Here is a 12,489-nt window from a genome sequence, read left to right on the forward strand (position 1 = left end):
AGTCATGTGCAAAATAACCACTACTACCGCCAAAGCAAGAGGAGGGTAATCATGTCCTAGACGAGAGGCCGCCACAGACAGGTGCATGGGTAGCTTTCTCCTTAACACATTCTTGGCTCCCAATCAGAAGTCTGCACAATTCAATCTGCACGATAAGTGTTTCCATGGAATTGAGTACTGGAGACTTGGAGGGAGCAGAGGATACGAGCTTCACATCGCAGTAGTGACACCTTGCAGTACACTTGTACAGAGAGCAAAGCAGGCCTTTATAAACCTCTGGGCTGACATCCCTCACTATAATGGGAAGAGTGGGGCATATTAAAAGAGAAGAATCCCAGTAGCTGAAAGCCAGAAGCCTAATAACAAGCTACTACCACCAAGCTGCAAATTATGGAGAGGGTCCTTCGTTTACACGCCAGGGGCAGCAGTGCACTGCCCTGCACAGGCAAGAAAGAACACCATATAACTCCAGCACAGACCAGGCAGGCAGAGTTCAAGCCCCCACCCCCACACAATGCAATAAGGAAAATAGATGGCCACTGTCTAGGGAGGCTTTAGTTACTGCTTTCCATTATCTTCTTACATCAAATACTTGTGCTTTTCCAGGGCTCTGCCAATACCTCACATGCAACCCGGCACAGCGCAAATCAACTTTGCAAATGGTAGTGCAGCAGCTTAGCGCCCTCTGCTGGCTCCTGGAAGAGTCTGCACAAAGCAAATTCACTACAGCAGTCTGAAAAATTACACAGAGCATGGAGGGAGATTAAAAGCCCTTTTATAAAGCAATTTTTAAACCAAAAAAAGTTTACAAAAAAGAAAGATAGAAAGAAGAGTTTGCGCCATATAGTCCCCCACCTTCCCATCCCAAAAAAGTTGAGAAAATAATAATAAGAGGAAGGACACAAGTCCAACATGCTGAATACATTTTTCATGATTTTTTTCTTTTAATACAAAATACAAGCAAAGGGTACACATACTTAAAACAGCGCTGGAGCAGATACACAGTCCTCAAAACCCTTTTAATAAAAGCAAAGCATTTTTTTCCATTTGTTAAGTTTTCTTTTGCAGGTACATCGAGAGAGACTGGAATATGTCAAAATTAAAAGTTATCACAAAGACCACACTAATTCTACCAAATGCAGATTTGCTTCTATAGTTTTACTAACATGGTCAACAGAAGTCATGTTCACTTCAACCCCTTTTTTTTTTTAATATATATATAGAGATTATTTTTCTCTTTCCTATTTAAATAAAAGCATCGACATTACATTCAAACTCAACCCTTAGTACCATGCAGCAGAGTTCAGCATCCCTGAGATATCCCAAGAACTTCAAACCCTGCTGCAGCACATCCCAGCGAGTACAGGGGGCAAGGAAACGCCCGAATGCTTCCTGTCTCTGGCCCTCCAGAAGCCTGGGTATGTTACACTGTACAACTGCGCTATTCACTACAAAACAACATCTAGCTACTTGATATAAAGCTTTCAGCTTTTAAACACCGCCCAAGCAATAGCAAGGGGCCTCCATGATAATGGTGTGTCAGAAATACCTACTTGCCATGGCACAGATTTTGTTTTTACAGAGGTATGATCAGTTCACAGTGCTCAATGTCCAGGAGTCGGGGGCTAGTTGCATTCCTTCCATCCCCTTCCCCCCATCACTCGGAGTTGGTACCCTACAGGATGGAACAGCTACTTGTTATAGGAGAAGGCCTGGACAGGTCTGGGTTCCTTAGCTGTAGACCACACAAGAGAGATGTCACCGATCTAAAAAAGCTGCTAAAAGACCACAAGGGCTTATTTTATTTTATTTTTTAGGATTAGGGTTAATTGTGACAGCACGCTCATTGTAAACAAATCATGTTACGCTCTTATTTACAAATCTTTAATTGCTTCCGCAGAGGAAAAAGAAAAAGTTAAAAAATTCACAACTTTCCAGAACACAAGCTCAATGCACACGTTCATACATGCTACTTCAGGGACTTCTCCAGTTCACATCCCACCGCAAACAGTGTCATGCTCAGACGGACGTCACTGGCATGGCAAGGTGGCTTCAACTCAATGCAACCACCAAGTCAGCTTGCACACTCTGCCTATAGCATGAGCAGCAGCTGTCAGTCTCAAACAGCTGGATGTGCTCCTAGATACTCCTTCCCCCCAAAACACACCACCAAACGTCAACTAATGAAGACCATCAAGAGACTAGGCAGGCTGCTAGGTTATCTGAATTGGATTTAAAAAAAAAAAAAAAAAAAAGGAAATGTTCCCCATTTCATGAAAAGGCATTCATTGCCAAGGCAGGTTACAGATTTTAGAGTTCTTACTGCTGAAATAGTAAAATGGAAATAAGCAGATTTGGAGAAAAAGAATACAATTAAAAAGTGGTTCTTCCAAAATCCACTATCTTGAAAATAAAAGCAGTAGGAATTGAAAATGAAAATGTAGCTGCAGGATCAACACCCCACATGCATCTAAGCTGCTCTAGTAAAAAGCTAACAAGAGTGAGTGAACACAGCCCTCCTGCTCCATGGAACCAGGATGTTATCACTGAGCACGCTCAGAACCTGCTACGCATTCACCACAGCAGCAGACATTTTCCTGATTATAAAATTCGCCCCAGTTTTTGCTCTCCAACCAGATGCTTGCACAAGGCCTACCAAGTGCTTCACAGACGTGCCCAACTTAAAAATGTAACAATTGAAAATTCTACACTGGTCACCAGCTTCACGCTCCTTTTCAAAATCTGATCGATATGCTTTACAAGAAGCTAATGAGGCAATGTGAAAAATTTACAACGGTTAGACCTTTGGGCCACTCCGTTATTAACCTCAGATGGTGGTGACCAGTGTGCACCAGAAGGCTGTCACACTGTGAGCAATATAGGCAAGGCCAGCAATGACAGACCAACCCCTCACAGAAGGGCAAAGATCAGACAGATGTCGTGATTTAAGTCTTTGTGCTGTCTCTACCCTCAGCTAGCATGACCCTTTCCCAGCACCAATTGTCTGCCATAACAACGATGGCAGCCGTCTTCTCCCCATTCCCAGGGCAGAGTACACAATCGGAGACTTCCAGAAACACCAACCTAGACCACCTGCAAGGCAGGGCAGAACTGGCCAGGATGTGTGTAATTCTGCTTCCCAGGCTTAACATGAACATTTCTGCTTAGATGGGAGGCCAGGTCACTTTACTCGGTCTAAAATAAAGGACAGCAGGCCTTCTGACCGTCCAACTCTTCATGCACATCCCAAACCCACTTCAGACTGGCTTCCAAATAAACTAAGAGATAGAAGATTTGGCAGGTTAGAGGATGCCCTAGTATCAATTTCTGCCTGTGCTCCAGATTCACTTTGCCAAGAAAATAAACCTTAAAAGGTAAAAGACCAAGTCTCTTCACGGACCTCCAGTGCCAATCCTCTGCTAGGGAGAAGCTGGATAGTAGGAGAGAGGTGCTGTGAGTGCTGGCCTGAGAGACCATTTCCAAGCAAGAGGCCAGGAAAAAAAATCATGAACGTGTGGGGAGTTGGAGGGAGCACTAGAATGGGCTAATGCCATCCTCCCCACTTGACACACAGAGGGGGTTAAAAGCTGGAAGGATCAACTATCCAGCAAAACGGCTGGAAGACCTCTGGTGCTTCAGAATGGAAGCCACGCAGCAGTCCAAGAACACAGAACGCCATCTGCCACACCTGCCCTGCACGCCAAGCACATACAGACAAGAGAATTACAGGTAGGAAAAAATAAAAATACAAAACCAGCAGAACTTGCTAGACTTTCTTTAAAAGAGAAATAAATTGGTGGGGTAGATAGGGCGTCCAGTTTTTCTGCACCAGTCACACATTTCATGGCAGCTCCTTTGTCCAATGCATCCAGCATGACAGGGCCAAGTTCTCACTGAATCGAAAAAGGGGCGAGAAGAGGATATAGGATGCTCGCACACATTTCCTGGTGGGATGTATCTTGGTTAATCAAAGCCTGACTCATGGGTTACCCAATATCTGCAGCAGAGGAACGTGAAACCTCTGTCTAAAGTCATTTCCCAGCTATGCTATCAGGGAACAGAAAAACTCCGTGCGAGAGTCAGAAATGTAGCGTGACCATCTACTGACTGCAGGCATGGAAGGGTAGTGCAGCATATTTTCAAGAAACCAGACTCTCTCTCCATGCTGGACTGGCTCGGCTCTATGCTCACCCTACAGACATGAACTGGCATTAAGTAGGATTTAGCTGCTGGGTACAATGACAATACTGTCTGGTGGAAGCTACTGGGGGCATATGCACCTTTGAAATTTGATAATACATAGAGGCGAGGGACAGCTTTACAAACTCACCAGGATTCAGCACAGACGAGTGGTTGAAGGAGCAGCTCAGATTAAAAATGTCACATTAGTGCTTCAAAAATGACAGACTGGTCTGTTCAGACTAAGCTAGTCCTGTCCTTTGAGAAATGGGAGCCACGTCGCCAGCACAGCTTCTCTCCATTCCTCCCTAACCAACGTATTAAGCTCCTAGCTCTTCATGGAACTTTATGGCAATATTTGAAAATTGGGAGAGACAAAAGTAAGTTTTCAAAGTGATATTACTGAACACCTATCTGACAAAATATCGGTAGAGTCACTTAATGTAAAGCCAAGTCTTATTCACAAATGTAGCAATCCTTTTCTCAAAAAAAAACACAAACCCCAAAACAACCCCAAAGACATTACATTTTTGGCTACCTTAATTAGGCCTTGGAATTGGCTCTGGTGAGCAGCTGTAGAGTAAATCTTCTAAAATTGTTGTGGTAATAATTTTATTTCTTTAAAAAAGGATACTGTATCTAACACAGCTGAAAGCAAAGACCGCGTTTAAAGCCCATGAGTCAAGCTATTCCCCAAACTATCCTCTACCCCAGTACGTTTTTATTGGAAATTTTCTTCTTTTTTAATAAAATCCCCACCCCCTTTGCCCAAACTGTTTAATCTTCAGCAGATGGCGCCTCGTCCTCCGAGCCCTCATCCCCAGACTTCTCTGCAGGGGGACTTGTAGACTTCTTCTGTGGCGGGCTTTCTGGTTCCTCATCCTCATCGTCCTCCTCTTTTGGAGACTGGGACTTCTCCTTGGAAGCTTTGGGGCGGCCTTTTCCCTTCCCCTTCACTGGGCTGGGTGTCACTGAGGAGGGAGAAGACAGACCTCAATGCACCAGTCGGACTGGGCAGCTCCATTCCAGCCTCGTACTGATGCCAGGGCACCAATGCCTCTGTGTGCTGCACACACTCCCATCAATTACAGTGGAAAAGGCCTAGAGCCAATGCTGAGCCCTGGAACAAGGCCCTACCCAGGGGTGCTCACTCCTCCTCACCATGGCATCCATTAGTATTGCTCGTTCCATCTGTAATTAGCAGACACTATGGCCCTCCAGCATACGTCAGGCACAAAGCATGCCAGACTGCCTTTTGTATGGCACGGGATTGCTGTTAAGTGAGGTTTTATTTTTTTCTTTTGCAATTCTTTAAGCTCCTCCAGCAGAGGAGTCACATTTTCACCCTTAGCAGGGATGAGAGCACCTCCTACTAGGACATCACCTGACAAGGGGGCGCTCACCTGTGGCCTTTAGCCGGGGTTTGGGAGATTTCTTCTCTTTCCTCTCAGGTTTTGATTTCTTCACAACCTTCTTCTTGTTCTTTTTTGAGTGGCCGTAATCACTGTCGTCGTCATCTTCCACCATGAAGTCCTCATCACTGCCGGAATCCTCTGTGGGAGAAAGACCAACTTAGGCCCTAGTATTCGCTCACAGTGTTAAAAACATTCCACATTAGAAAAGTGAAGTCAAACGTTAGGAGCCGCTGCAGACGGCCAGCTTTGCTTTCTGCAGACACTCACTCTCCAAGAAGGCTGCTTCTTCCTCCTCCTGCTCCTCATCCTCACTGCCTGCATTATCCATCAGCATCTCCCGCTGCTTCGAGGCGGCTTTGGACGCCGCCTGCCGCTGCTGGCGCACGGTTTTACGGTCCTCTTTGTCATCCTCACTGTCTTCTGAAATAGAAAGCCACCAGGGATGTACCAAAAGCGCCAGAGCGCGCCAGTGAGAGAAGGGGAGGACAAGTTAAGCAAAACTCTGCAACTCCAAAGCAGCTCAGCACACAAGTGAAGCTAAAGCAAGCACGGTGCCCTCTCCCCTGGGAAGCAGGGAGAAACCGGTGGGTGAAGGGGGCCACCTTTGAGTGGCCTGCATAGAACCAGCCCTGTGCCCTCCACATACTGGGAGAGCGCACAGCGGCAGCTTCTCCCTGAGGGCTAGACCATTATAAACAGATCTGTCCAGCCCGGCCTGTATATTCTTGGTAAGTTACAGTGTGAAAGCTGCTAAAAATGCCATACTGCGCCCTGAATTTCAGATCAAAGAGTGGCGCTGATTCCTCTTACCTGGGGCAGCTCGTTTTCTAGATTTGATGGCACGTTTATTTTTGTCGGGCTTGGCTTTCTTCCCTTTTTTACTCTTTTTCGAGCTCTCATAGTCACTGTCAGCATTTGCATCACCTGCTGCCAAATCATCTTCACTGCCAAAATCCTCCTCTAGGGAGATGGACAAGATAAAAATATCTAAAAGTCACATTTCTGAAAACATGTCAAATGTGGCAACCTGTACAGTTTAGAGTGATGCCCCCAAGCCTACGTAGTATTTTCTTAACACAGCACTGCCCCAGTGAAAACTTTCAGGGCATGCTTTGTAGGCAGCAGACTTGCAAGTTCGGCCGCACAGCTCAGGAGAGATTCCACGTACCTGCGGAACGGGGCTCCTCCTTTTTGGTCTTCACCTCTTTCTCATCGGAATCTTCGCTGCAAGTCAAAAGGGAACAAAATGTACAACAGATTAACGGGAAGAGGTGCCCACAGATCCAAAGGATGCCCACAGATGGGGAATCATGGCTCCACAAGCTTTTCATTCTGCCTTCCTCCCCCCACCACAACCACCTTTTCCAACTGCAAACAAACGTGGGGCAAAAACGGATTGGAAAAACCTATGAAGCCAGCTACCTGTCCTCCTGAGAGTTTCTCCCAGGCCGTCTCTTATCTTTGGCCTCACGGGGAGAGGCACGGATTTTCTTGGCTGGTGGGGCAGTGTCTCTTCCATAGTCTTCATCTGGGTGAGAGAATTCAAGGAGTTATGCACAGGACTCAGCTGCACCATAAACACTGCATCACCCAAACGCTTTATACTGTATAAGCTTTCCATGTCTTTATAAAAAGGATCTCCAATAATCCACTGAAGCCCAGCAAATGTTTGCCTTGTACCAGAAGCCACAGTGCCGCATTGACCACATCACGGCACTCCATAGGTAACCCAAATGAGACTGTGGAAATCCAGGCGTACGCCTCTCTTTCCCTACAACTGCCAGTACCAACACAGGCAGCTTCCTCCTACAATCGTACAACAAATTGTATTCCAGTCTGACTCAACATTTCTGTGAAACAAAGAAAATTATGAAACTCCAGCACTTTGAGAACTATTAGCAACAAGGTGCAGACTGCACATCTCATGCAGGCCACTAACCGAAATGAACCGGTTCTTGAACTGTGAGAAGAGGAACACAATTCGGGTTTAACTCTAGTCCAGACTAGTCCTGCATAGAAAGGTGACAGCAGAAAAAGACCGTACCGGTTCTCTCATCCGCTCAAACACATCCTCCTTCAGAGAAAGAAGCGGAGACACCCAGCCTAACTCCAATACAGCCAGCCCTATCCACTCCAAAAATGTACTAAAATCCCTGACCACCACCTGAGGAAAACTGTACCTGGATTATTTCTGACCCGACTGCTTGTCAGATAAACTGGAATTCCCCCATTACAAAGGCTGTTGCTGTCAGTCTGATGCAGAGGGAGGGCTGGCAAGTGACTGCATCATCTTTTCCCAGCCCTCAGAGGTTGGACACCTTGCCCCTCTGTAGTCAAGTAGTAGTTCAGAACCTGCCTAACACCCCCCCCCCATCTCAGGAAATAAAACACACACTGCTACCCACCTGGAGAAGGCTGCAGGCAGGCCTCCCAGAGTCCCTAACGTTCAATACGAAGAGGCAAAAATGAGTCAATTTACATTCTTGCTCTCTAACCCATCTGAATATTTTTGCTAATTTGTTGAAGGCTTGGAATAATACAAGGCCATCTTCCTGCCATAATACTCATCAATCTGGTAGGCAGTTATTAAATTGCCTCAGTCCTCCAGCCACCACATGACTGTGTTTGTTCCCTTGTTCGCAATGTTTTCTTTCAATCATCCCTTCTAATTCGATGTTTATAGCTTTTGTTGAGCTGTGCATCGCTTTGCGAGGTTTACTGAACTCTAAGACGATTCATGCAGCTCTTAAATAAGTCAAAGTGATTCTTGCACAGACATCCCAGAAACCAAAGCTGGGAAGTAACTGGACTCTAGATGCCAAATCCTATTAGGGTTTCCCAAGCCCTGCAGGTTCTCCACTACATTAGAGAGTTGTAAGTCTGAGCAGAAGGGGCTGCAGTAATGATTCGTGAGGGAGGAAGGCACCAGCAGTGTTACACATAAGAGAAACAAGCCCTCATATCTGTAAAATATTGTCAATCAGTCGTATAAAACTAAACTCACCCAAGCTCCGGGCTCACTGACACCTTACCTATCCAATATAAGCTTAATGCTCATTTAAAACAAATATGGCGGCAGCGGCTGGCAAGTGAAATGCACCTGCTCAAACAGAAGCGTCACTCACCAGCATCATCAGATTCCTGAAACTGCGAGTAATCTACCACCTTCCTGTTCCTGGAAGAAAGAAACATGGGGAGAAGGTCATTCATTTGCAAGATTACAGGGCATTTCAGTTATCGAGAAACTGACAGCACTGATAAAATACCCCAATGACTGCATCAAATACTACTAAATATTTCTACAGCACTACACGAAAGCACTGTACAAACAACAGCAAAAAGACAGTCCCTGCTTGCTAGAGCTTACAATCTAAGACAAACATACAAGGCAAGAGACTAGGGGGTATTAAGCAAGACAATGGTTAAAGAAAAATTGAGACTAAAAGCAGAGAATCAGGCTTAAGATGTACAAGTGTCTTCAGAAAGGTGGTCTTTGGATGGGATTTAAACATGGCAAGAGAAGGAGCATGACGAACCAGTTCAGGAAGACTATTCCAAGCACGGAGTCGGAAAGTGGCGGGGCGGTAGAGGAGAAGGGCACAGAGCGGAGTGCACGAGGAGGGGAATAGAGAGAGATAAGCGAGGAAAGGCAGTGAGGTGCTGCAGAGTGAAGGCATTTGTAGGTGAGAGGAGCTTGAACTGTATGGGGGAGCCATTGCAGTGACTTCAGAAGAGGAGTTATGCGAGCGTAGCAACTGTGGCAAAAGGGAAATCATGCAGCTGAATTTAGGACAGATTGCAGTGGAGAGAGAGGGCTTGCCGGGAGACCTGGGAGGAGCACATTGTAATAACAGTTCAGCTAATTTAAGATATATTCCACCACGTTCACCTCATCTTCCAAATATATCCATCAGCAACAAATATTACCAGATTATTATGAGGGCAAACTAAAGCTGGAACACACTGCAAAGTTGACTCCCAACATTTAATCCTTCTACCAATTCCACTCCATGATGCAATTAATAAAAGCAAATTTAGTCCAAGGGTGGAAAAACTGAAATACACAAAGATCTCCTTATCTGTCGTCACTGAGCAGTAGTGTCCCCAACTATGCAAATTCTTACCTGACCTCCTGTGAAAAGAACAGCAACACTGCTGAGCACCATAATTAAAGAAATGCAGTAGCAAAATTAATTGCATGCATCAAAACACCAGAAGCTAGCGTGCACTAATGAAGAGCAAGATGATGAAATGGGTTTGCGTCAAGGTGATTTATTTATTTTTTTAAATCAGTATCATATCTCAATCAGAAATGTGATGCGGCAACTTCCAAGTCACGCCCAACTGTGCAGACACATGTCAGTGACACTCCCACAGGCCTCATTTACATTATATTGAAATTAAATCCACAAAGCCAATGGATGAAAAGCAGAGAAAAGAAAAATTGGTTACACCTGCTAATTTTCATTCTTGTACCGCCACAGATCAGTCCAGCAGATGGAGACAGAGAAAGTTTCACTCATACTGTACATAACCCAGAGTGCCACCTGCGGTCACTCAGTACTGACCCGTACCCAAGCCAAGATGACAGCAATCACCATACATTCTAAGCAAACCCCCTCCTCTCCAATGAGTTGCCCCAGCTATAAACATCAAATTAAAAGGGACAACAAACAAAACATTGCGAACAAGGGAACATAAGTGATCAGCATTGAAAGCCTCCAACAAATCCGCACTATATACAAAGCATCAGTACGAGCGATGCCCCCTCCCCCCGCTGAATAAATGGGCGAGTCTCTGGACTGATCTGTGATACCACAGGAACGAAAATTAGCAGGTGTAACCAATTTGCCCTTCCCTGTATGTACACAGATCAATCCAAACTCCTATGATGTACCCAAGGTCCCCTTAACTTGGGGGGAACCTGGAGAGTTCTTCTTGTAGATGGAAGCCGAATACCCTACATCCAAGCGATCATGCCTAGCAAATAAGCCTGCAATGACTTCCCAGTAGCCACCTTGCAAATTTCATGTGGAGACACCTGTTGCGACTGCGCCCAGGAGATCGCATCGAGGGCACCCTTTACAAATGTAAGTCGACTATCGCTTCCTTCAGCAACCGCGCAATTGTAGCCTTAGAAGTCTTACCTCCCCTCCCTTCTCTGGACCACTCCACAGTACAAAGAGGCGACGCGACCTTCAGATACCTCAATAACGTACTCCTCCCATCTAAGAGACTAAGCTCCCCTGTGTGAGGAGTAGAGGAACCCAAATCCGAAAAAAATGGAAGTTCCACCATCTAACACTCAAAGCAGCGACTAAATCAGACATCTCTAGAAAGGGATCAAGACACGATGTCTGGAGCTCCAAAATTCTCCTGGCTGAACAAATGGCCACAAAGAAAACCCCTTTAGGAGTCAAGTCCTTAAACGCAGCCTTCCTTTGGCAGTTCAAACTGAGCCTCACACAAGCCTCTAAAGACTAGATTCAGATTTCAAGACAGACAAGTTCCGCACCTAAGGACGCAAGTTCTTATCTCCCCGAAGGAGCTGTATAACATCCGGATGTGTGGACAGAGGATACTCTTGCACCTTACCCCGGAGACAACCCAATATCACTACCTGGACTCTCAGAGAGAAGGCCAGTCCCTTGACCACAACCTCCCTATAGAAAAGCCAAGATATGCAACACTGTAGCTTGAACAGGCTGAGGCTGCACTCCAACAGCAGACCAGGACTTGAAAACTGTCCAAATTCACACATATGCCAAGGATATAAGTGATCACCTAGCCTACAATAAGGTGGAAAAAACAGCTTCAGAGTATCCCCCGTCATCTCCTCAAAAGCGAAGCCGCAAGACCCAAAAATATTGAGCCCTGATTTCTGAACCTCAGCAGTCCGTCTATGGCCATGTTGATCAGATCTGGGAACAATGGTCGACATGGCCACTCTGGAGCTAACAGGATCACATTGCCTGGATGTTTCTCTATATACTGTAATCCCTTGTCCACCAGAGGCCACAGAGGAAAGAAAGAATTCCTCAAATCCATGGCAGAACCAGAGCATAGATTCCTTCCATATCGTGTTCTCTTGGGTCACCATTATGTCCCTATGAGGATACCTCATCTTCCATGAGACATCATTGCCTTTGACAGCTCAATTTCCTGGGGTTTTTCTCCCATTGAGAAAATTCCCCATCCCCAAGTGCTGCTCTGTCCAGAGAATCAACTCCTGGGCCTCTAGAGCCACTGTGCAACTCTTATTTTCGCCTTGAAGGTTGATGCAGGCCACCATTGTCGCACTGTCTAATAGGATCCATACTGGATGGCCATGTAACCATGGCAGACATGCAAGCAACACAAAACTTAACACTCATCTCTAACCAACTCATAGACCATGAGGCCTCCTGTTTTCACCACTGGCCCTGAGCCAGTGGTCAAAAACAAGATATTTTGACACCACACCCTCCATCCGGAGAGGCTTGCATCGGTGGTGACTATTACCCATTTCAGAACCTCCAATTCTACACCACACTCGAAACTGTCCTGGGTTTCTCCCTCTAAAGGAAGAGAAAGAGGGAAATCTTCCAATAACGGATTCCAGTGGGAGAGAAGAGCCCCCTACAGAAGCCACATATGCACGAACGCCCAATGCATGTATTACATACATCTTTGTTCCACAGAGAACAGGGCTCGAGAATACAAGTTGATGGGCAATTTTACATGCAACACTAAAAAAGTTGTTTATGCAATTATTGCCTGTGTGAACTTATACATTGGACAGACATGGTGCAGTATTAAAAACCGCATGTGTGAACATTTAAGCGGCATTCGAATGAGTAAAGTAATAGCACCATATTCAGTTGGAACACAATTATACCTCATGGACTCTGACGTT

General features: G+C 45.6%; 1 protein-coding gene across 2 annotated transcripts in view; it reads right to left on the bottom strand.

Annotated features, from left to right (window-relative positions):
* Window positions 1-924: 924 nt before the first annotated feature.
* NUCKS1 (nuclear casein kinase and cyclin dependent kinase substrate 1) overlaps window positions 925-12,489 on the bottom strand; it is a 34,857-nt gene continuing 23,292 nt past the window's right edge. The window contains exons 2-8 of one of the 2 annotated variants that reach the window (XM_029574223.1): window positions 8,720-8,769; window positions 7,017-7,122; window positions 6,763-6,818; window positions 6,405-6,554; window positions 5,862-6,014; window positions 5,583-5,732; window positions 925-5,150 (exon numbers count right to left, since the gene is read on the bottom strand). In XM_029574223.1, the coding sequence (XP_029430083.1) occupies window positions 4,957-5,150; window positions 5,583-5,732; window positions 5,862-6,014; window positions 6,405-6,554; window positions 6,763-6,818; window positions 7,017-7,122; window positions 8,720-8,769 (859 nt within the window). In that variant the 3' untranslated portion in view covers window positions 925-4,956. Of the gene's footprint in view, window positions 5,151-5,582; window positions 5,733-5,861; window positions 6,015-6,404; window positions 6,555-6,762; window positions 6,819-7,016; window positions 7,123-8,719; window positions 8,820-12,489 lie in introns of those variants that run through there. The other variant, XM_029574222.1, reaches the window with a different exon arrangement.

The sequence above is a fragment of the Rhinatrema bivittatum genome, chromosome 12 (genome assembly GCF_901001135.1).
Source record: "Rhinatrema bivittatum chromosome 12, aRhiBiv1.1, whole genome shotgun sequence".
Classification (NCBI taxonomy): Eukaryota; Metazoa; Chordata; class Amphibia; order Gymnophiona; family Rhinatrematidae; genus Rhinatrema; species Rhinatrema bivittatum.